This window comes from Panthera pardus, unplaced genomic scaffold (genome assembly GCF_024362965.1).
Source record: "Panthera pardus isolate Hobbes unplaced genomic scaffold, ASM2436296v1 HiC_scaffold_2, whole genome shotgun sequence".
Taxonomy (NCBI): domain Eukaryota; kingdom Metazoa; phylum Chordata; class Mammalia; order Carnivora; family Felidae; genus Panthera; species Panthera pardus.
This window is the reverse complement of record NW_026526765.1, coordinates 122,662,507-122,687,804: the sequence shown is the minus strand read 5'-3', so window position 1 is coordinate 122,687,804 and position 25,298 is coordinate 122,662,507. Positions and strand designations below refer to the sequence as shown.

General features: G+C 41.7%; 1 protein-coding gene and 1 long non-coding RNA gene across 6 annotated transcripts in view; one reads left to right on the top strand and one right to left on the bottom strand.

The window, feature by feature from the left end:
• Positions 1-9,743: 9,743 nt before the first annotated feature.
• On the bottom strand, positions 9,744-14,600 carry LOC128778312 (uncharacterized). The gene is made up of 3 exons (XR_008423875.1): positions 14,451-14,600; positions 10,557-11,825; positions 9,744-10,325 (listed from the first exon to the last, which is right to left on the bottom strand). It is a non-coding gene; the product is annotated as an uncharacterized LOC128778312 (long non-coding RNA).
• Positions 13,155-25,298, top strand: part of PURA (purine rich element binding protein A) — a 46,959-nt gene continuing 34,815 nt past the window's right edge. The window contains exons 1-2 of one of the 5 annotated variants that reach the window (XM_019424374.2): positions 13,155-13,242; positions 19,898-25,292. In XM_019424374.2, the coding sequence (XP_019279919.1) occupies positions 20,042-21,010 (969 nt within the window). In that variant the 5' untranslated portion in view covers positions 13,155-13,242; positions 19,898-20,041 and the 3' untranslated portion in view covers positions 21,011-25,292. Of the gene's footprint in view, positions 13,243-13,735; positions 14,182-19,237; positions 19,369-19,897; positions 25,293-25,298 lie in introns of those variants that run through there. The other 4 variants (XM_019424372.2, XM_019424371.2, XM_019424373.2 and 1 more) reach the window with 4 other exon arrangements.

Here is a 25,298-nt window from a genome sequence, read left to right as displayed (position 1 = left end):
CCTTCTCCTGCCTGGTGAGGGAGAAGAAACCATCTGACCACCCAGGGTGGGAATGGGGGGTGGGGGGTGAGAATCTAGGTTCTCTCTGAGCCTTATATAAACATACCTCATTCTATTGCACTTCGCTTTATTGTGCTTCACAGATACTGCACTTCTTTTTTACAGATCAAAGGTTTGTGGCATCCCTGCATTTAGCTATCAGCACCAGTTTTCCAACAGCATTTACTCACTTCGTGTTTCTGTGTCACATTTTGGTAATTCTGACAATATTTCAAACTTTTTCATTATTCTTATATTTAGTATGGTGGTCTGTAATCAATGGTTATGACTCACTGAGTGCCCAGTGAAGGCGATGCTAACGCTGGTTAGCATTTTTTAGCAATCAAGTATTTTTAAATTAAAGTGTGTACGTTATTTTTTAGACATATTGCTATTGCACACTAACAGTATAGTATAAGCATAACTTTTATATTCACTGGTTAAGAAAGCTTTATTGCAGCAGTCTGGAATCAAACCCACAATATCTCCTAGGTACACCTGAATATAGTCTTCACCCCTGCAATTCCTGTGGCTTTTTTAGGTTCTATGGGACAAATCTGTGCACTTATTGCTGATGTCTTTTTCCTCTGCAGTACCTAGGTTTTACTATTCTCTGACCTGTTAAGTCATTTATCATTTCCCCATCCACTTTTAGCCTTCATGTACTCTACCTTGGGGTTAAAGATGTCTCCTAATGTCGTCGAATATGGAGTTCACGTTTCTATTTCTTGTTATCCTCCTACAAATGCCTTTAAACATACTAAATATGCCTAATATCATTCACAATAGGCAACTACAAATTAAAACTTCAGTAAGCTATCACTTCTTACCTATCACACTAGCAAACATCATTCACAAGTTTCCTCACCACATAAGCCTTTCTATGAGTGGGTTGTCTAAGTGTCCTCAGGACCTGGTAGCTGGCTTCCTCCAGAACAAGTGATAGAAGAGACAGAAAGTCCAAGATAGAGATTGCAGTCTTTTTTTGAAACAGCTTTATTGAGATATAATTCATATATCATACAATTGACCCATTCAAAGTATACAATTCAATGACTTTTGTATGTTTACAGAGTTTTGCAGTTATTATCACATCAATGTTAAAACATGTTTTATCACTTCCAAAAGAAACTGTGAACTAAGCTATCACACCACGTGCTCCCCCACCCCCACCCCCACCCATGCAGCTGTAGGCAACTATGAGTCTATTTTCTGTCTCTAAAGATTTGCCTATTCTGGACATCACATATAAATAGAATCATACAATATCTGGTCTTTTGTGACCAACTTCCTTCAATTAGCATGTTTTTAAGTTTCAACCATGTGGTAGCCTCTGTATTTCATTTCTTTTTATTAGGTACTCTCTCTTTTTCCCACTATCTTTCAGTGAAATTCCTACTTGTTTCTATTTACATATACAGAGTTTTCTGTCTCATACTTTTCTAGGGCCCAGAAAGACCTGGGCCTTTTTGGCTCAGGATCTAGGTTGGCACTTCCGGCCACAGAAAAAGTGCCTTAAAGAACTAGCTGAGGTTCTCATTTGGACTGTGGTCCCTGGGTCCTTCCAGTCTTTTATACCCTAATCTTACAAGTGATGCACACTACTTATGCCACATTCTGTTGGTTATCAGATCAATCCACGCACAACCTGGCAGAGGAATACACAAGGGTGTGAAGACCAGAAGTCAGGAATGGCTGAGGGCCATTTGGGGGCTGCCTACCACGGTAAGGATGTTCCTTGCCATCCTTGTAAGGAGTAAAGACTTAAACTCTAGATATGCCGCATCTTACACATCACTGCTTACAAAAGAACAAAAGCAAACAACAAAAAGCTCATATACACTGCATAATACAAAGAAAAAGCCCTCACTTCAAGGGAGGTTTGGTAGGAGTCGGTCTTATTTCAGCAGCACCTGATGTCCCTGGGTCAATATAGAAAGTGAGTATCTGGCATTATGGGAATGAGGAAATGAGGCTTAACACTTGGCTTTAAAAGAGAACATTGAAAGAAACCAACGGCTGATAGCAACTTGACTATATACCATGTTAGCTATATAAATAAAGTTGAAAAACACTCACCTGGCATAAATGTATTCATCCTGATGAATGATTATTTCCAATTATAGCTACTGTACCATAGAAAAGAAAGTAACTGCAGCTTTCTCATGGTTTGGTCATGAATATTCACTCCGTCATTTTGTTTGTCAACAAATGTTCATAGTACAGCAGGGACTTTTGCACTCAGTTAATATTGTGAGTTCCTTTTTGGGATACGACACTATATTTAACAACATAATAAAGAAACATAAGACACATAAAACAAATACACGGTCCCTTCCTTCAAAAATCCTTCATTCAAAGACAAGAAAAAATAGACAAATGACAAACTGGTATTTGTTTTTAAAGACAATAAACGCTATAAAAGTTCTTCTTTAAAATATACATGTATTGCCATTTGTCTTGAATTCTGTTTGTTCATCTCCATGTGTTTTTAGTTATTGACGAAAACTGTTTATATACAAGATGGCTTTTTCAATTAAAAAAAACACACACACACATTTTAGGGCACAGTGAAGCAGCACCAGCTGTCTAGACCTCTTTTCCTGGCTAATGTGTGTAGGTCAGTTCAGTGGGTAGCAGTAGTAAGATGATCATTTGGAGTTTTAAAACATCTTTGAGAGATTAATTTGTGTTGCGTCATGTAAATGTAACCATATCAAAAGTAGGTAAGTTGGATCTCTTTGGTACAATTAAAATACAAAGTAATACACATAGATATCTTTACTAAACTTGATTGAGAGGAAATATTCCAGATCGACAGACTGAAAAATAGTTTTATTTAAAATAGTTGCACAGATAGGTGTAAACTCAAGATCAGACTAATCTATGATGGACCAATATGAAAGAATGTAGTTTCCATTTCTGCGTAGCATTAACAAGAAATTTTAGTTCGTGTATGCAAGATCAACTTAAAAGCAACATGCAAACTACCCAGCTTCCATCCTATCTCAGTTTTAACACTCTTAGCAGAAACTATCACACAAATAAATGCTTTCTTTCAAAGAAACTCCCAGGCACAGTAATGAGGCTGCAAGTTCTTAATGTAGAAAGGAAGAGGAAGTTTAAAAAACTTCAAGTAACAATGACTTCTTCCAACCTATAAAAAGCAGAAAGGTACCATTTTACCCCCACTAGACTGGCCAAAATTACATGTAACAATACCAAATATTGGGAGTACATAGAATCATTATAAACTGTGAGAACATTGAAAAGTCTTTGGCATTAATTATATCACAAAGTTGAATATTTGTATACTCTCCAACCCAAAATCTTACTCCTAGGTATACAGCCAAGAGAAACACTTTGCGTGTGTGACCAAGAGGCATACACAAAAATTTTTATAGCGACGATTTTGTAATTTTTTGAAAGCCTAGAAAAGACTCAAATATTTATCAGCAGGAGAACAAATTGAGATATATTCATACAATAGAACGTTACATGGTACTGAAACTCAACAATCATTATATACAATTTGAATGAATTTTGGCAACATAGTGTTGAGTAAAAAGGGCAAATCCCAGAAAACTATATATTGGACGACAGCATTTTTCTAAAGCTCAAAAACATACAAGTCAAACAACATATTGTTTTACCATAGATACATTTGTCGTAAAACTAATCTTTTAGGGGTGCCTGGGTGGCTCTATCAGTTAAGCATCAGACTTCGGCTCGGGTCATGATCTCATAGTTCGTGAGTTCAAGCCCCACATTGGGCTCTGCAGAACCTCCTTGGGATTCTCTCTCCCTCTTTCTCTGTCTCAAAATAAATAGACTTTTTTAAAAAACCTAACTTTTTAATATAAGACTCAATTTTAAAAAGAAAGCAGCAATTGAAAGATAAGCATACAGTTCAGGATACTGGGTACGCCTGAAGACAGGAGAAGAGATAGAGTAGGAGCCCAGGCAGAGTGGATGCAAGTTACTGGGAAAAGTTCTAGTTCTTGGACTGGGTAGTTCATTATATTATCAAGCTTATAGCTAATACATGTGTTACATAGGTCTTTTGTATGTATTAAAAAGAAAAACGTTAAAAGATTGATCTAGCTCATCATCACTCAAACTGAGAGAGAGAGATGATGCTTTTTTTTTTTAAGATTTAAAAACATTTTTTAAAGTAATCTCTACATCTAATGTGGGGCTTGAACTCACAACCCTGAGATCAGGAGTCACATGTTCCACTGCCTGAGCCAGCCAGTGCCCTGAGCTGACGTTTACCCTGCATGTAAAGAAACAGAGTGGTATGGTCCTGTCTTCAAATAAGGAATGAGACAAAGAGTTCTGCAAAATAGACCTCCTCTCAAAGATACTGGTAGATTTTAAAGAGAATAATCAGCCTAGCTGGAGCCAAGAGATTATGAGTGAAATTAAATCTAGGTAAATTAAATGGAAATCTTCTTTCTAACATATGAATGGATTGTGTGGCAAAATGAACCTTTTGCCTCTCAGTCTGAAACTTATGATGATCCAGGATGGGATCTCAGCATTACCAGGTGAACTTAAAATTTCCAGAGATAAAAGGAACAAGAGAGCTTTCAGGAAAATGGGAGGTTCAGAATAGAACAGCCAGGATAAAATAAGCAAAAAATACAATGGCTAAATGGATTTATTTATTCAACAAAATTTTCTTTTTTTTCTTTTTAAGGTTATTTATTTATTTAGTTTTTTAATATAATTTATTGTCAAATTGGTTTACATAAAACACCCAGTGCTCATCCCAACAAGCGCATCCTCAATGCCCATCACCCATTTGAGAGAGACAGAGACAGTGTGAATTGGGGAGAGGCAGAGAGGGGGGGCGGGAGAGAATCCCAAGCAGGCTCTGCACAGTCAGCACAGAGCCTGATGCGGGACTCGAACTCAAAAAACTGTGAGATCATGACCTGAGCCAAAACTAAGAGTTGGAGGCTTAACCGACTCAGCCCCCCAGGAACCCCCCAATAAAATTTTCTTTAGCATAAACTGCACAGCAGGGAGAGGGAAGGGACTGGAGTAATAGAGTAATTACGACCCACTCCCTGCTCTCAAGGAACTCATACTACAGTAACGAGGAAAAACCTTTCAATGTGCAAATGGAAGACATATCAAGAGAAATCATAAAAGGGAGTTCAGATAGAGAAAGCAAGTATAATGGTTCAGAACCAAGAAAAGGGAAGAATACTTGAAAGTTTTGGAGGAAAATGTAACCGATGAATCTAGTAGTAAGAGGACAGTTTTAATTTTAAGGCGAAGGCCTATGAGCCTGAAATCTGGAGAGAGAGAGAGAGAGAAGGAGAGACAGAGAGAGAGACTGAGAACTTGGCTTGTGTCTTAAGAGAGAGCAGGAAAAGTTAGTGCCAAGGGGCAGGGCAGGGGGAGGGGTAGAGTTCACAGTTATGGAGCATTTACCATGTGCCAGATCCTCCTCTAGATGTTTTTTACGAATTAACCAATTTAATCTTCATAATATATCTATGTGGCTGTTGGTATTATCCTTGCTTAAGTAATTTGCCCAAAATCACAGTTAGGAATTTGAAAGCAGAGTTTTGAATCTGAAAGATTAGATTACCCAGACCATGTTCTTAACTGCCACACTGAATAGAGGAGGGATCTTCTAAGTAAAAGTAAGAAAAAACAGAAGAGCCAAAACAGTTATTCATCACATGAATTTATTAAAGTTTGTTTATATACAGTTGAGATAAGCTATAAGATTATAAAATGAAATTTTTACCCCCAAGACATTGTTACAATTTGGTAAATATTAATGGTTTGCCTCAAAGGTTTTGTATTGATTAGATACTATGAATGTAGAATAATGCAGAGGAACTAGCTGTGTCTCTGGAACACGGTCTTAGGAGAAAATGTTATCTTCTTGATCTCTCAGGAGATAGAGGCATAAAGGTAGGCAAGGTAATCCTTGGCAAAGCCCTCAATTTTTCATATAATAAACTAATGTTCTTTATAACCAAGCTCATTGCAAATATGTATTTATTCAGTCTCTTTTTTCCTTCTCAGCAATTTAAGAACTGACTTGTTGGCTTGTTTCATTCAACAGTATGCTAATGAGATAAAATTGATGGGTTTAATTCCTTTATAGCTCCTTTAGCCATGAACGGCACCCTTAAACTTAGCATACATGAGCTGTTGAGTGACTCCTGAGAAATTATGTTTGGCTCAGAACAAGTCCATCAACATTACACAAAAGATAATGCTTCACTGAGTGTCTCACAATAGATTTCTAGGACAACCAAGAATAGATACTTGGGAAGAAAGTTCGATATAATATACTTACTCAAACTGCCCCTACCTGTGTTATACAGTTGTAATAGTCTTTGCCCAACTTCATGAAACACACTCAATCTTGCTTTTAGATAGCAATCAATCAATGAATCAATACAAAAATGACCTCAGTTTCTAATTGCTTATGGAGAATTTTTACCTGAGGACAAAATAATAAAAACAACATCAGTTCCAACTCAAAAAAATGAGACTTTAATATGCTAGGAATAAAGTTATCTGAAGCAAGTTATGTAATTCATTGAGTTATAGAAACCTACAAATCAGCAACAGAGCTTTATTTAGCAGATGGTACTTCTCAGTAAACGAGATGCAAATTTTTAAATGTGATCTGACATCTGACAAGGCCACAATAATAAGGGAAGTGCTTCATAATTATGCAAGGATATTCAGTGAAGAAAAGGATGGTGAAAGATAAGGTTAACATGAAAACCTATCAGACTGAGGATGAGGATAAGTAAATCTGCAATCTCAAATGAGAATAGAAATGCCTGAAATTAAATCAGAAGCAAATAAAATAAAACGAGGGGCACCTGGATGGCTCAGTCAGTTAGGCATCCGATTTTGGCTCAGGTGGCTCAGGTCATGATCTCACCGTGAGTTCCAGCCCTGCATCAGGTTCTGTGCTGAGAGCTCAGAACCTGGAACCTGCTTTGGATTCTGTGTTTCCCTCTCCCTCTCTGTCCCTCCCCCACTCACTCTCTGTCTGTCTCTCTCTCTCTCAAAAATGAATAAACATTAAAAATTTTTTTAATAAAAATAAATAAAATGAAAAAATTGTTGAAGGATGTTAGTAAAGAAATTGTAAAGTTTTGGTGTCTGATATTTCAGAGTATAAGTGAAAACTCATGGTCTTGGAAAGGGCTGATATTTAAAACTTCTCCAAAGCAGAGGAGAGGGAGAAAGGGATAAGGAGATGGAGAATTAGTTGACTGACAAAGAATGCAAGCTAGGAAGAAAAATTGTCTAGGTTCAATTCTTAGCTCTGTCACTTAGTAGCTGTGTGATTTTGGCAGTTTGCTTAATCTGTCTGCACCTCAGTTTTCTCACTTGTAAAATGAGGAAAATAAAACTTATAAGGCCATTGTGAGGATTTTATGAGCTGATATACAGAGCAGTTACATAGTTTTAGATACATAATAAGAGCACTACATAAATATTATACTTTGAATAAAAGATACCTAAAGATTAACATCAATAGCAACATTTAATCAGAGAATCAAGAAGAAATCTGGTACAGCTATGCAACCCTTTATCCAAAATCCTTGGGACCAAATATGATCCTGAATCAATTTTTTTAAATATTTTAGGAATATAACATGTTATACTATCTATATTTTACTTAACCAGTGTTGTCCTGGGCAGCAGTCTCCAATCAAACACATTATTTCCATAATGAAATGCATCAATAGTCACACCAAATGGAAAAATGAAGACTTTAAATAGAGTTATGTCTGTTCAGATCAGTTTTTACACCAAAAAATTAAGAAAAAAGTGTTTTGGATTTTGGATTTGCAGATAAGGAATTGTGAAGCTTTGTCTACCATAAATCTTATTGTATTAAATAATGGAATAATAAGCATGGGAAATGCAGAGCAATAATGATATGAAATGAAAAACTTTACTGAAAACCTAATGTGTACCCAGAAAATCTAATGACTTTTTCTCTCTTAAGGAAAAAAAAAAACAACAGATGTGTACATAGTTACCACATGGGATGTTACCTGGATTATAGCTGGGTGACTTTATGCGGCATAAATTTTTCATGATGCCCAGAACATCTCCCCAGATGTTCGCATGAATGACTATTTCAGGTCTCTGCTCAAATGTTACTTCCTCAGAGAGGATTCCTTCATCACTCCATTTAAAATATCACATGGGAGGCATGTGCACACACAATCACACAGTGAACTCTTGCCCCTTTACTGCTTTCTTTTTCTTTAAGCACTTACCACTATCCAACATTATCTTTTTTTTAAATTTCTTTAACATTTATTCAGTTTTGAAAGACAGAGAGCATGAGCAGGGGGAGCGGGCAGAGAGAGAGGGGAAACACAGAATCTGAAGCAGACTCCAGGCTCTGAGCTGTTGGCAGAGAGCCCGACGTGGGGCTTGAACCTGCAAACCGTGAGATCATGACCTGAGCCGAAGTCAGCTCCTCAACCGACTGAGCCACCCAGGTGCCCCCAACATTATCTTATATATTTGTTTATTATCTGTGTTACTAGACTGGAAAATCTATGGAAACAGAAACTTGGTATGTTCAGCACCTGGAACAATGTCTGGTGAATAGGCAATTGATGGATACTGTTCAATAAATGATTTAAGAAAATGAGGCTGATAAACAGTGATGGGTTCCAAGAACTAGTCCTGATATAGCAGGTAATACTTTCCAAAAGGAAATTCAAAGCAAAAAAAAAAAAAAAAAAGTTAAATGCCACCTAAACATCAGCTGTAATATGTTTATGTAATATATATATATTAATGGAATTCCAGAATAGTAATTTAAAAACATTTCTTCCCTATACACATACTTATCAAGCAAATATTTATGTGCTATCTAAGAGGTAAAAACTAATTATTACACTTACATTTACATTTCATAATTAATTTTGAGTATTTAGGTAGACAAGAAGAAAAGGTATACTTAAAGTTAAAAAAGACTAAATATTAAAGAATTACAAAAAAAAGAATTACAAAATAAAGATACAAAATATTAAAGAAAGAGCTTACTTAGGGTTTTTCCCATGGAAGATTCTCTTGATTTTTCCCCTGACATATTTGACTCACCACTGAGAGAAACCAACTGATCTTCATCTAATTGGAAAGTGCTACTACATTCGGTTATAAAAATGGTCCAAATTAGCTTCAGAGGGCAGTGTAATCTGGTTGTATGTACACACCCACTTATGTATGCATGTATTTAATCTTGCTCCAGGTAGTAAAACTGCAATACATTTATATTTTAAAGTAAGCCAACAAGGGGATTTTGGGGGCACCATAAAACATGCAACAAAGTTCAATAGTACTTTCAGTGCAGATAGATCCACTGTTTGGAAAGGCCCAGCTTTGCTCTTCATTGTCTCTTCATCTCATCCATATGTCAGCTGTGACTTCGGAATTACTTTTTAAAAGAAGGAAAGGAAAGGGAAAAGTACAGATTGGAATTTAGGCCAAACAGTGGCAAAAGTATCAAAACTAACTACCATTTTCAAGTTACCATACTGTATATTACAAATTGACATTCCATTGATCGTGGTTAAAATACCATCATTTCAACATGTGTGACTTTTGCACTTTTTTCTTTCCATTATTCTTTAAAAAATTTTTTTAATGCTTTTATTTAATTTTAAGAGACAGACAGAGCACGAGTGGGGGAGGGGCAGAGAGAGAGGGAGACACAGAATCTGTCTGAAGCAGGCTCCAGGCTCTGAGCTGTCAGCACAACTTGAACCCACGTCCAGAGCCAAAGTTGGACCAAGTCGTATGCCTTACAGACTGAGCCACCCAGGTGCCTCATTCTTTCCATTACTCTTAAACTGAGAAGAAAGAAACAAAAACAAAACAATATTCCAACAGCAGTTTAATGGCTTTCAAACTCTGTTACCTCAGATTATGCAAGGATTTTCCATTAGAATTACTTGAAAAAATAATGGAAATTGAGAATGTATATGTTTCCCACAGGAAGAGGGGCTCCCTGAAATAAGACAAATTAGCACACATATCTTGGCCAAGTGTTGTGAATCAATGACTCCAGGATAGGAAGAAGGAGGTATAAAAGATGAAACCAGACAACCAATACCAAAAAAGATCAGAGGCTCATCGACAGTGAGATCAAGTTTAAATAATTACTGGCCTCTTTGCTCTCAAGTGGTATTTGATGGTATCGTGGTAGGAGGATGAGGAGTGATTTGCCACAGCTCTAGACCCTCAACAGAGAGGATTCTGCTTACCTGCTTTTTTTTTTTTTTTTCCAACGTTTTTTATTTATTTTTGGGACAGAGAGAGACAGAGCATGAACGGGGGAGGGTCAGAGAGAGAGGGAGACACAGAATCGGAAACAGGCTCCAGGCTCCGAGCCATCGGCCCAGAGCCTGACGCGGGGCTCGAACTCACGGACCGCGAGATCGTGACCTGGCTGAAGTCGGACGCTTAACCGACTGCGCCACCCAGGCGCCCCTTACCTGCTTTTGAGAATGGTTCAATACCATGTTAGCATTAAAGGAGTAAACTAAACGGTCCACTTCAATAAATCTTACATCAACAAAGAAAAAGCTGTCCTTGTTTAAGTGAAAATTCCAGATCATCAACATAATCTGTTTCAGGGCATATATGAACTATACAAGTCTCATGCTTCTGACTCTTGTCTTCAAGTCCCTAAACTGGAATGAAACCAGATAAATGCCTGAGGAACCACTTCGCACCCCAAACACGTGCAAACTTTGTTCAACAGAACACTTTACTGCCAAAATGGAGTTGGCAGAAGTTTGGAGCAAAGGCCCCCAGGCTGCATGATTTGCTGGCACCAGAGAGCTTAAAAATCTTAACATAATACTGCTGAGTTTGAGCCCTACCAACTTGCTTGAGACTCCTTCTCTAAGTTTGATCTGAGAAAGATGGAAGCTGCCATCAAGAAAGACTTTATTAACACTTCATCGTCTACCCAGAAATAATTTGATTTCCCACTCCTGATGAACATACAGATATATTCTTGGGTAGTTTTGTTTACTTATAAATTTACAACTTATATTGTAAATCTAACAGAGTCTATTCTGAAATACATATAAATTCAATTTTGTTTGGTGGCTTGGATAAAGGCGTACAGGGAAACCTACTGCAAAAAGATTGATTATGATGACGTTCTACTTAGAAAATACTGATCTAAATAGCTCCCATACATGATTCAATCACAACTGATTACCCTCAAACGCTGTGGCAGAAATTCAGATGCAGAGTATCTATAAGTTGCTATCAATTTATATATAGTTTAGTTTGTATTATCACTTCTCTGAGTTTGAGTAATGGTGATTTAGTTTATATATGAACAATTTAGGAAGCGAGGAAAGGAGCCAGGAAGAATTCTTCTCTTTCACAAGGGTCAACAGTAAGGTGCTATTTGGGATCCTCTTAAGCTTGATGCAGTTTAATGAAGAATTATAAAATTATTACAATTATAAAATTGTAGTTAGGGGTGCCTGGCTGGCTCGGTTGGTAGATCATGCAACTCTAGATTTTGGGGTCATGAGTTCAAGCCCTACCTTGGCAGTAGGGCTTACATAAAAAATAAATAAAATTATAGTTAGAATACTGGCAACTATACAAACAGTAACTTTAAACTTGTAAATTTTTAATATGCAGTATTGAGAAACTATGGTTTGTTTTGGAAGGTTATTTTGTGCTGGTTCAATAGGAGATCAGGTTTAGAATAAAGATGCTACTTGCGCCTCATATACCTAAAAAAAAAAAAAAGAAGAAGAAGAAGAAGAAGAAAAAGAAAAAGAAAAAGCTCTTTAAAAACTTTCAAATCTTTTCCTTCAGTAACTCCATGTATTAATTTCTCTGAAAGCCTTTCTGATTTTCGTCCTCTGGAACCTCCTAAATATTCTAATTCTCAGATATGATTTCCTATTTCTAATCTCCACAATAGAGTTGGATGTATTTAGGACAAAACACTCTTTAGGATATCCAGTTGCAGAAGACTGTAGTTTTAAAGATATTTATATAGTAGTGCTGCCACCTAAAGATGAGGTGAATAAAGAAGCAATTCAAAAGAAATGACCCATCATTCTTAAACCTGTCTCAAAAGTTTTTTCACCTCTAACTAGGGATTAATAAACACTTTGTTGTTAGTATAGAATCTGAATTGTTTCACAATAACTTATTGCACAGCTGCGATTTGCTGTGGCAGGGAATTCCAACCTCAAACCTTTTAGAGTCCTCTGTGATTTGGCGTCTCCAGGAATACCTCCAAAATTTCTCTGAGACATTAGCACTGACTACAATACGTGGGGACGGGGGACAGGGGCATCCAAAGATACCCACAAGTAAACAATTGAGGGATTTCTGGTTTAGTGGATAAAGTAGGTAATACTAGATCCCTTTATGGGTCACAGACTCCTTGCAACTCTGAACTGACGTTTTTGTAACTCAATTTTCTCATCTATAAAATGGGGTTAATTTCATCTCACTCCTACTTGCCTCAAAGGTTTAACTCGATAAGCTTCCTAAAAAAAAGTCCGGTCCTATAAGTGAGTTTAAAAGTTTAATATTGCCTAATAAAAGGGTATTCTACCGTGTATTGCAAGGTAACTTCAAAATAAAATATGCTCAGGTAAATAAGTTAGGACAGTGGCTAAATTTTTAACTACAGAATGACTTCTCTGACATCTATTTAAATCATGATAAAGATGGTTAAGGTAGCTTTCTATTTTGCAGCTGATAACTTTTAATTGACCCATCTTCCATGGCGCAGTGTTGCAGGATAGAGATGTGACAGCATACGAAGTATGGAAGAAAGTTACCGTGCACCAAACATCTTGTCAAACTTGGTAAGATTTCAAGAAAACTCTTAAAGGACATTTTATAATTCTGCATTTCGCCCCTGCGTAGTAATTTATGAAAATTAACTCGTCTCTTACATTTTCTCCCTCTCAGCCCAAGGACGCATAAATAATATTTATCAGGGTTTTGTCCTTAGTCACAGTCCCTCAAAGGGGCCCAGTTTCACCTACACTGCGTGGGAGGCTGGGCAGCAACCCCACGCTTCCTGTCAAGGATTCCTGGGGCTTAAGCCTGAACGTGGCCTCGCCTCTTTCTTCTTTATGCTAATTCTGCCCTTCTAGCCCTCTCGGCAGGCGTCTGAAGACCAAGGTGAGACCCTCCCGGGAGATAAAAGGTCTACTGCTTCCTGAGAGATGCGGGCGGAACAAGGGCATAGGGAGAGGGTGACAGGGTGGGAGCTGCACGGATAACGACGCTTAGGGCCCTAGGTTGGAGCTGGTGCAGGCCCTACAGGGCTCTAGACCCGCCAGAGCCTAGCTCCAGCCTTCAAAGCCCAACGCGGGTTAAGTCCTCCTAGGGGCGCCACGGGCGGCGAGTGGAGGAAGTGCGCGCAAAGAGGCCACAGGCAGCCCCTTCCTCAGACGCGCCTCAAGGCCTGGGCCCGCGGGCTGTTGACGCGCCAACGGCGCAGGAGGCGCGCGCACGCGCAAGAGGAGGGCGGAGGGAGCGCGCTCAGCGCCCGCCGCCGCGGCGACTGAAACGGAGGGACGCGAGGGCGGAGGGCGCGAGCCACGGGGGGAGGATGGGGGAGAGATGGTGGGTAGCGCGGAGCGCGCGCTGACGTCGCTCGGAGTCACGCACGGAGCGCCGGGTTACGCGCCGACGTCTGGCTGCCACGACTTGCCGTCTGCGGCGGCGGCGAGCGGATCCCGCAGGGGAAGGAGGAGGAGGAGGGAGAGCCAAGGGGGCTGTGAGTGAGCGGGAGAAGCAGGGTGTGAGCCGGACTTGCCCGCGGGAGGGAGAACGAGCGAGAGCCGGGCCAGCCATCCGAGCCGCCTCCTCCTCCTCCCCTCGGCGTCCCGCCCCCGCCTGCCAGCCCGCCCTCCTTCCTCTTCAGCCGGCTGAGCCCGAGTGAGGCGCCGCTCAGCTCGCGCTGCTGTCCAGGACAGGTGTGCGCGCGCGCGCCCTCCTCCCCCTCCTCCCCTCCCCCTTTCCTCGCGCCAGCCTAGCGCCTGCCTCGCGCGCGCCCTCCCTCCCTCCAGCCCGCGCCCTCCCTCACCTGCGGCAGGACAGCGCCCGCCCGCCAGGGTAAGCCCCTTGCGACCTTCCCTGCTGCCACTGCCACAACTCGAGGTGCCGCCCACCCTGTCCCCTCTAATTGCCCTCTTTGCCCCAGGAATAATTACTGTACCATTGTAGACATCTTCGCACCCTCCCTCCGGGGACTCAGGCAGTGCAGCAACGCCCCCCCCTCCCGTAGCGCACGAACGAACGAACGGACTCCCACCTCCAAAAAAGAACAAAATCACACGCCCCTTAAAAAAAAAAAGAAAAAAAAAAAACCCAGACATTCCTACCTCTGCTGACGGTAGTAGACCACCAGTGGTGCCGTTTGCTTAGCAATCCCTAAGCCCCATTTCCCCTGGCCATCTTCGCCCGGGCCTGGGACAGTGCGCCAAATGTGGCCGACACTCCCTGCACAGCAACCCTGGCAGGAAGGGAGAGGAAGGAGGGTTCTAGGCTTCACTACCAACCCCTCCTCTCCTCTGTTCAACCCCCACCCCCGCAATGCATACACCCGCCCAGGATGCGTTGTAAAAATAAAAAATAATACATTGGTGCTGACATCGCAGATGAAGGCAGGCCCAAGGATGGGTGGCTCGAACAAGGCGTTTTTGCTGCCCCACGGAGCTAGGTCAGCTCAACAGCCTCCTCTGTCTTTGTTCGGGGGCAAAAGGAACGGATGCGAAGCTGGAGGGTCTTCCCTTTGAGTGACAGTGGGCTCCGGAGCCGGCTGAGGTGTCTTTAGAAGGGACCCCCACAAATATATCTGCCTTGATTCTGAACTTGGAGAGAGAAAGGCCCCAGTCCGGCTAGGGCAACTTTCTTTGGCTCGTTGCTGTCTATCCCCAAATAAATGCCACCTTCATTTCCGCTGTGTGTGAGGGACCCTTTTGAGGGTTCTAATTCGTTCTGTCGGGCCAGGTGCTCTTGGAGAGCTTTTTGCAGCGGTGTCTGTGGTTGTGTCCCGTGTCCTTGGAAGGGAGGTCCCAGTGCTTTGTAATAGACGGAATTTGGTTTGACGTTTTTTGGTAGACTGTGAGAGGAGAAAAGGATTTTTTGTATTATTATTGCTTCAAGACCCCCACTGCTCCCAGCCCAAACTGACGTTTGCGAATTGCGGCTTTGAAAATTGGAGTGTTGAGTAGAGTGTGGAGAGAGTTGCTGATTTCATTCCTTTGGGTACTAGTAAAACCTTTTAAGTATCAGCCGGAAGAGAGTGAGCTATTGACATTTGCATCGGTTCTGTTTGGGCCTTTTGGGTACATAAAATGTCGGGTTCTCGGAATCTTTTATCGAATTTAGAATGTGTGCTACGTTTATTTAACTCTTTTGCAAATGCTTGCAGTGAAAACATTTTGTGAAATGCGAGGGTTCTATCACATGGATTGTTCTCTTCAGGTTTTAAATGTTTAATTCATATCTTTAAACATTAAAATAGCACTGGAGAGGCATAATTTTGAAGATTAGGTGAGCTATAGAAGGACAATGTGCTTTTAAAAAATGATTGATGAAATACTACTACTATTAGTCCTTGTTGTTGTTAAACGTTAACATTTACTTAAGAGTTTCCTTTCATTTTCCTGGTAGATGGCCATGAGAAGAAATGGGTAATTCCTCCACTTTGAACACTTGCAGTACAACATTCCAGTTACTTTTAATAATTTGGGTATTGAAGATAATTGTGTAGTTTAAGACAGGCATTTAACCTAAGCAGTACTTGAAAACAATTTCTAATGTTCTTGCTTCTCTTTTGTTTTGGAAATCTGTGATACTAATCAGCATATTGTTTCTGTTGGGAACTCCATAACTAAAAGGGTTTATTACCCAGAGGTAGATTCTCTCCCTCCAAGTTTATTTTATAAATGTGTGTGTGTGTGTTAATTTTTGCTTTTAAAGACTAAAGCTTATTAGAATCACCCGTAGTTCAGGCTGAGGAAAATTGAAGCTTTTTTCCTTTTTGTTCTGCCTAATGTTTGTTTCACTTGTGAACAATATTTGTTGGTAAGAGTTTGTTAACGGCATAGAGATAGTGGGATTAAAAATAAAGCAATCTCTGTTCTCTTCAAAATGTGTGTGTAGTATTAATAAAAGAGCTCAAGAAATCTAGACGTTTATCAGATTTTTTAAAGTAAGCAAACTTTGAGCAGAAAGGGAATATTTTTTGATGATTTTTAATTAACACTGATATTTTGCTGCATGTTAATTTATTTCGTTTCCTCTTTGCCTTTCCTGCATTGTATTGAAAATTTCAATTTAATTTTACAACTGTTTGTTTCAGAATAACAAATTCAAGAGGCTAAATACTAGAACGCTTTTCATTTACTAAGTATGTTATTTAGGTAATTAACAAATGGCTAGAAGTCATTTTAAATCTACAAATTTTCTAATGGATTTTCAATGTTAGGGTGCAGATCTAACTCTGAAATTCTTTTTAAGCTTCTAAACTTTTTAAGACCTTGCTCTGAGACAATATTCATTCTTCCCAGACTGCCTTTTAAGGCTACCGTATTCTGTAGCCTAAGGAAAGCCGCCTTTCACCATCTCCTTCCTAGTCTGACCAAAGCCCCACATTTACAGGCTTATCCTGAAATTAACTTTTTGAGAAGTGAAAATGTGCTGAATATCCAATTTATCATTGAATTGTTTTGGAAAAGCCATTATTAACCTTGCTTACCTTTTAGATACATTTGTAAAATAGGGGACAAGCTGGTATATAATGGTAGAAATTTTATACATATATAATAAATAATGTAAAATAAGTAAATGCATATTTATGTGAAGAGATCCAGGTCTCAGTGGTTTGCTGATTTGAGTTTAAAATTCCCATTTTGAACATGCAAATGATATTTAACTTGTGTTTTGTCTAGAAGCTTCATCAGTTGCCTGTGCGCTGGGGAACTAAGAACTCAGTTGCTGGTGACACTTTTTCAGAAAATCAGGGTGTTCCCAAAGTCAAACTGCTTCAGAACCCCTGGATATAAATGTTTGGGACAGAGAAACGAGAAATTTAAACTCTAAAGTTGGTCACGGAAGGTGGGCATTTTAAAGCCCTTGTTTTCTGTCCTGGGGGAAGCAGTCATTAGCGTAGAAGAATGGGACCGGCAGGCGCGTGTCTCCTCATCACAATCCCATTGGGCTTCTTGCTGCTAAGAGCTTTCTTGAGGGGGCAAGCGCTTGGTTCTGTGCAGGGTAAACCCCAGAAGAAGAGCAGCGGCTCTTCTAGATCAGACGGATCGAAACAGATCTTTAGCCTCAGTTTACAGCTGGAAGCGTAATGCCCCGCCCTACTCTGTGCGGAGACCCTGCCACTCAGCCTTTGCGTCCCAGTTTGGGGCCAGGGTCTATCCAGGGTCCTGATCGCTACTGTGTGAGCTTGAAGGAGCCACTGCTTTTTCTCGTTTTAATTCTTCCGCGGTGGGAAGTGCGCCAACAGTTCTTCTCTCCCCTTCCTTGCAGACTTGGGGACAAGGGAGGGAGTTTAGAAAAATCAGCAATAAAATGGCACTACTCGGTACTGGAGGATGCCCCCAACTAAGGAAAAGTTCTTTATGGAGCCCAAAGCCTGGATTTCTGTCTGTCAGAATGGGCCTCCCCTTCAGGGAACCATTTCAGGGACCATTTCAGGGACTAGTAGGTGGTTCTGGGGCTGGTTCCCACAGCACTACTCCAGTTTGCTCTTTGGTAGCCATAGTGCTTTTCCCTGTTTCTTGCTCTTTAGCGGGAAGTAGCAAACATCAGCCCAGAGCCAGAGTAGCTAATGCTGGGTAGAACGGAGCCCTTGCTAAAAGAAAAAGCAAGCTGTGAATACTTCGGAGGCAGGTTTGCTCAGGAGGTGAAGGGATATATTAGGGAGCTTTGAGGGCTCAGGTATTGACAAGGTTTAGGTCCTAGACTTATCTGGGTTTCGTGATCCTTAGTCCTCTCCAGCCCTTTCTTTTCCAGGAAGCTTGCACAACTGTGGTACTCAGCTGTCTGTGAAGCTGAATGAGGGAGGGAAGACTCCTTACTTTGGGGGTTGAGGGATGTTGGGTGGGAATGGCACCCACAGATGGGACAGAAACACTCTTCTAAGGATGGAGGCAACAATCCATGCTTGAGAAAGCCAGGAGTAAGGCTGTGATGTCTATCCCCTGAGCCCCCTGCAGAAGGTGATAAGGAGAATGTAGGGGTAATGGCAGGGGTTCTCCTGGAGATAGGCCTGAGCTTCCCCACAACTCTTAGAACTGCAGACTGCAGGGAGGGAGTATGAGCGTTTGCTATATATGTAGGAGAAGGAAAACAGGCCCTAGATTATGCCTTAGATCTAGGAAGAAAGAAATCACTTCTTTCCGAGTCTCTTTCTGAGACCAGAGACCCCCTTTAGCTGTCACTGTCCAAAGATTCATTGGTTAATTAATGGTTGATAACCTAGCTGTCTACCTAAAAACCACTAATCATGTAATGCTTTACTTTTTGAGAGGTAGGGGCTCTCCTGGACACTAAGGAGTTTCTGGGAGGAGGGGTAAAAGGGGCGAGCGAACCTGCGTTAATGAAACCCGTAAGGAACTGCGTTTCCCAGGAAATTCCTGACATTTTTAGCTCGTGAATTTACTAAATCTTGCTTGGTTTTCTCCTCCATTCTGGGTCCTTCCAGAGGGGAAGAAGAGTGGGTTAGGGGCTGAAGGCTTGGCAGGGCCTGGTTCATCCGCAGAGCTGGCCGGCAACCCAGGCTGGGCTCAGCCTTGAGCAGGGTGCCCCCCTTCCCCAAATCTCGGAAGGAGGAGGGGGAGGCAGGCGGGCAGTTGTGGTCCCACTGGGGGCTGGTTGAAGGTTTTTGGGTGAACGTGGGGTTTCTTTTTGATTGTTGCTTGGGGGGAAGGGCAAAGCCAACGAGAACAGGCACTGCGGGCACCCCGGCCCTGGTGCGGCTGCCGTCCTCTGCTTGGCTCCCCCCCGTCGGTGAGTGCGCCCGCCCGCCTGCCCGCCCGCCCGACTGTGCGGGGCTGCGGTTGGGGGGAGGGGGGGAGCGGGATCATCTGAGGCCAGAGCCGCTGCCGTGCGCTGGGAGGGGGAAGCGGCGGGAGCGAGGGGAGGGACGGGCTAGGTGTCTGCTGCTCCGCGCCACTGCTGCCGGCGCCCCGTCCTCATCCTAGGCAGCCCCTTCTGCAGCTAAGGGTTACCGCCGCACCACCTCTCCTGTTCCTTGCCCGCCTCTGCGGCCAGGGCTCTGCGGTAGGAGATAGCCCAGGCGGGCAGTGGGTGGGCCTGTCTGGGTTTGGGTTTGGGTCTGACTGAGGCCCACATGTAAGGGGGTGGCCGTGACTTGGTGTCCCCTGTCTGCAGCGGGCTCAGTAGCGCTTCACAGGCCCTTCCCTCCACATCCTCTCTTCGGGGTCACTGGAATGCAGAACTCAGGCCCTCTCCCTGTGCTTAGTATGGCAGTCCCCTTCTCACCCCTGGTCCCCCAACTCCCTGGGCCGAGGCCGCCCAGGGTCTGGCCAACAGCGACAGCCACAGTGGTGGTGGCGGCAGCAGCTGCGACGCGGCGCGTCCCACAACCTCCTCCCCCCCACACACACGCCAGGGGTGTGGGGTGAGGGCCGGCGGGTGGGCGCCGCCTGGCGGGCGGGCGGTCGGGGGGCTGGCATCAGGGAGGGGGCGAATGTCACGTGCCGGCGGGCGGGTGGGCGCGTACAGTAGGGCGCCCTGCTACTGTACTGGGGAGTCAGTGCCCTGTTACCGGGTCTCGTCTCTCCCGCAGATCTCGCGAGAGTGGCTGACTGGCTGTGGGGGTTGCGGCGGCAGCAGGCGGAGCCGGGGAGGGAAAGCAGCGGCGGCTGAGGCGACTGAGGCGGCGGGCGGAGCGGCAGGCGGCGGCGGCGGCGCGGCGGCGGAGCGCAGCATCATGGCGGACCGAGACAGCGGCAGCGAGCAGGGTGGTGCGGCGCTGGGCTCGGGCGGCTCCCTGGGGCACCCAGGCTCGGGCTCGGGCTCCGGCGGGGGCGGTGGTGGCGGCGGGGGCGGCGGCGGCAGTGGCGGCGGCGGCGGAGGGGCCCCGGGGGGGCTGCAGCACGAGACGCAGGAGCTGGCCTCCAAGCGGGTGGACATCCAGAACAAGCGCTTCTACCTGGACGTGAAGCAGAACGCCAAGGGCCGCTTCCTGAAGATCGCTGAGGTGGGCGCGGGCGGCAACAAGAGCCGCCTCACTCTCTCCATGTCAGTGGCCGTGGAGTTCCGCGACTACCTGGGCGACTTCATCGAGCACTACGCGCAGCTGGGCCCCAGCCAGCCGCCGGACCTGGCCCAGGCGCAGGACGAGCCGCGCCGGGCGCTCAAGAGCGAGTTCCTGGTGCGCGAGAACCGCAAGTACTACATGGATCTCAAGGAGAACCAGCGCGGCCGCTTCCTGCGCATCCGCCAGACGGTCAACCGGGGGCCCGGCCTGGGCTCCACGCAGGGCCAGACCATTGCGCTGCCCGCACAGGGGCTCATCGAGTTCCGCGACGCTCTGGCCAAGCTCATCGATGACTACGGAGTGGAGGAGGAGCCGGCCGAGCTGCCCGAGGGCACCTCCTTGACTGTGGACAACAAGCGCTTCTTCTTCGATGTGGGCTCCAACAAGTACGGCGTGTTTATGCGAGTGAGCGAGGTGAAGCCCACTTACCGCAACTCCATCACCGTGCCCTACAAGGTGTGGGCCAAGTTTGGACACACCTTCTGCAAGTACTCGGAGGAGATGAAGAAGATTCAAGAGAAACAGAGGGAGAAGCGAGCTGCCTGTGAGCAGCTCCACCAGCAGCAGCAGCAACAGCAGGAGGAGACCGCCGCTGCCACCCTGTTGCTGCAGGGTGAAGAAGAAGGGGAAGAAGATTGATCAAACTGAATGGAAAAAACCCACACACACATGCATACACACACACACACACAACCACACACAGAAAATATACTGTAAAGAAAGAGAGAAAATAAAAAGTTAAAAAGTAAAAAAATAAAAAATAAAAAAAAAATAACTGTTAACTCCAAGGGAGCACCACCCACAGAACCTCCACCAACTGACAGTTTCTCTTCTTGACTTGCCACCCATCGCTGGATGTTGTCCACTTTATCCACCATATAAAACAGTAAGCAGCTGCTAAAAACAAAAAACAAAAAAAATACAAAAAGTAATAACATTATATGAACTGTGTTTCCTACTTGATTAAAAAATATAAAGAACTGAGTGTTTATTTCCCTAATTAACCAAGAACTTTTGTACACGTTTAAGCTATTATTATTAAAAGTGTTTGCAAAATGGTCAAGATTATAATATTGCTGAATTATATAAAAGTCCTTTTCATGTTGAGCTAACATTTGACTTTAGCACAAAAAAGAGATATTTTAGAACACGTAAAATAATATTTTTAGTTTTTCTCATTTTGTTACCAAATTTCAAACCTTACATGGAGGTTATTATAGTATATTTGACACCCTATATACCTGTGATTAGAGATGTGTATATATATGAGGGCTAGGCATGCTGTGTGTCTGAGCTTTGTCTAAATGTTATGCAGAAGTTTGTAGAGTTAAAGGTACGTAGGTTTAATTCATGCAAGGTAAACAATAAGTGCTCTCTTTTATACAATATGCATTGCATCTGGACCTTAAACATATAAAAATGGTCAGTGAAACTTCTGTGAACATGAAGAAATTATTAAAAAAGGCATTTAAATGAAATTTGCTAAGTTGTGATTTTTACGGTTGGAACCAAAGTTATTCAATAGTCAAAGGAAAAAGAGGAAAGAAAGAAAAAGGAAATCTCCCATAATATTTTTCTGCATCTGTTTGCTTTGATTGAGTAGGTGTTTTGTCATTATTGTGTATATGAGATGTATCGTTCATAATATATTTTTTTTATTATGTGTAGAAAGATTTTAAAAACTTAAACTAACGTGCAGCAATTTCCAGTGAACCTGTACTTGGACATCAGGTAGCAAGTCTATTTGTGGTCACTAGCACTGTCTCCTAAACTAGTAAGAGGTCTGAAGCTATTCTTTGATTTTTGCCAGTGCTATTAACTTATGTAGACCTGTTAAAAAGCAGAGCAACACAATTATAGTTATCCTACTGAGCCATGGATTCTGAGTTTCATTTTAAAAGTGAAAGCCAAGTTGGTATGTGTAAAGGATTTCCATGTAGCTGTGGTGCTAGTTATTACTGGCTACATTATATGCTAAGTGTATTTGTGTTCCCCAAGTGTACAAGCCTTCTATCAAAAGTATGTTCTATAACTCATATATTCAAGGTGTAGGGTATGAAAATGCAAAGCTTAGGAGAGCACTTTACCAGGCTGGTGTCCTCCAAACTGAAATTGTTTGTATCGATAGTCTTTTACAGGTTTTCATTTAAAGATGTTCGTGTGCTTTTAATTGACAACTAACTTCTTGCTGCTGTATAGTAAAATATTAATATATTTTTATCATTAAACTGCTGCATGACTATCATCTTTGAGTGAAGAGAAAATGTTATAAAAAAGATGCCTTAAACAGTACATTTTGGTTTGGAATTCTGTAGAAAGTATTTTGGTTAAAAAAAAGGATTTTGTCTGCTCTAGAGAGTTCTGGGGATGGAATTGTTTCTTGGCAAATCCAGCCATATAGATCTTACTGCTGTATGTAGAAGACACCACCTGTAGGAGCTGGAAGGTATCAGTGCTTCTCACATTGTAAAGCATTGGGCTAGGAAGGTGAAACAGTTGTCTTTTTGAAGGATTTTTTTTTTCTGCTGGTTCTTTGGGTTTTGATTTGATATTTTTAAGCTCCCTGGTTGAGTGTGTTGTCTTTGTTTTTGAGATCTACTGTATGTGTTGAATAACAAGCTATTTCCATTGTACTGTGCATTTTCCCATTAAATTGTTTGCTTTTAATATTCATACAATGTTAAATATGAGGTGACCGTACAATAGTTAGGAATTTCTTTACTTACAAAATCACTGGAAATGATTAAATTGCTTTTCCCTTTCCCCCAAGGTGCATTTTTCTTATTTCCATATAGTAAAGTTGAGCTTTTACAGTGCATAATGTGACATTTGGAATGCTTATCAACTGCATGTAAACATTAATAACCTGCACTTTTTTGTCTTAAGGTTTGTTGAGCTGTTTTGTTCACTGTACTTTTACTGTGATATGGAAAAGACTGCATTCTCTGTGCTGTTACTAGTTAGGAAAGAGAATTGCTTTGATTTTGTCTCTTGTTTACTATAGCTTCTTAAAGTTAAGCCTTGTACTACAGGTTGTTGGAGTACTCCTAGATCAGTGTTTCATAGTAGCCAGCAATAAGTAGTGCAAGTCAACAAAAACACAGCAAACTTAGGCAAAGTGTCCTTTATTTGAGATGCGAGTTCTTTCATGAGGTTTTCTTTAGGGTCACTGTTACCTAAAGTGAAACCTTTCTTACCTACAGACTTCAGATTCTGCTTGGAATCCTACCGGATCAATAAGCACATGTATTGTGCAATTGTCTTTACACTATAACAGTTAAACACAATCTTACTAAGATTTTGAAACCAGTGTCTGATTTATGGTCATTGGGTTTAAAAAGAAATCCACATGCAAATATTTTAAGACTTAAGAGGTGATCTTAGAAAAGACTAAGTGACTGTAAAGATGCTCTTTTTTGCATCTCACTTTACCTCCCCAAGCACCCTCCCAACCTTTCCTCCCTCTACTGTTTCATCCTTTCCCCACCCCTCCCCCCAGGTGCTCGGTACTTTACCAAGGTTCTATATCTCAGTGTTTTATGTTGGAGTTTTTCCTTGTTTTTTATTTTACTAGTTGGTAAACCCTGTTTGTGCTGAAATGAAAAAGGAAATGGTATATTTGACCATATGTGTTATTCATAGAAGACAGTATGATCAAATGTGCCAAAAACAAGCAAACAAAACTTAATTCCTGACAAGTATGCCTTATTTTTAATGATCTGCTTTGTCTTACAATTAAGGTCCAAGAGCTTGGTTAAACTATATTATTTGCCTAAGTATAAGAGAAAAACTTGAAATGCATTGCAATATTGACGTTCTTTAAAATGAGAGACACTGTCAAGTAATTTAATCCAGAGATCAGCCACCAGATTTGAAATGCCCATATATGTGTGTGTGTTTGGTGTTGTTCGTTTTTTTTTTTTCTTTTAAATCACCAAATCTTTTTTTAAGCTACTTTTTATTTGTGCCTCCTATTTATCATGCTGATGTTAGAAGCAGCAGTCATCCAGCCACAGAGGGAGCTAAAGTTAACTAACCAGAACTGTAGAAATCATTATACATGCCTTTGACAACAAAGGAAGTTCATAAGAAAAGCCATGTCGGCTTTTCCTCTACTAGATACAGATTGAAGGTAGATGAATATTTGCCAAATGGAAAAGAGAGACAATGTGAGTCAGGAAAGACAAACTTTCCCAGCTTCCTAAAAGCCATGGAGAGTAGAAACCAAAACCCAACAGTGAAATAAAAACCTTGAAAGTCTCACTTTCTAGTCCCATGCAGGGGTTGAAATTTGACTCAAAGTGGAAAATATATCGATGTGTTTTTAGGTCTTCACATCTAGAGATGGATAACTATTCCAATTTGTTCAGGTAATGGAGAAAGCTGCTAGTAATTTTAACCCCTGCCTAAAGAAGACATAATTTCATTTGGGAGCAAATACTTATTGCCTTGAAAAATAGCACTGTAATAGCCTATGATAATTAGTTGTAGAATAACCTTTATCCCTTTTAAACTATGCAAATTATTAAATAAGTGTAAATTAGGACTCAATTAAAGATAGTTGATTATATTGCAATCAGATGGCATTCACAAACTTAACTGGAGCATATACAAATGAAATCTATTAGTCTAAGAGTTTTGTATGCTAACAGAAAAATATAATTTAGCTACCTATTCTAAAAATGGTGAATATTATTAATATTGTATAATAGGACTGGGAAGACTGCCTCCTTTTTTGAAGAGAGAGATTAAGGATTTTTATAATTGTTTTTCATCAAATTTTAATATTTTTGTCAAATTTTTAGGTATTTAATTTGTAAAACAGTTTGCTTTGTACTGGCCTACAGAAAATAGGGTATTGATTTTAAACTTTTTGAAGCCAAGTGATCAAGTACATTTGTAATAAAAGTCAATGGATATATATCAG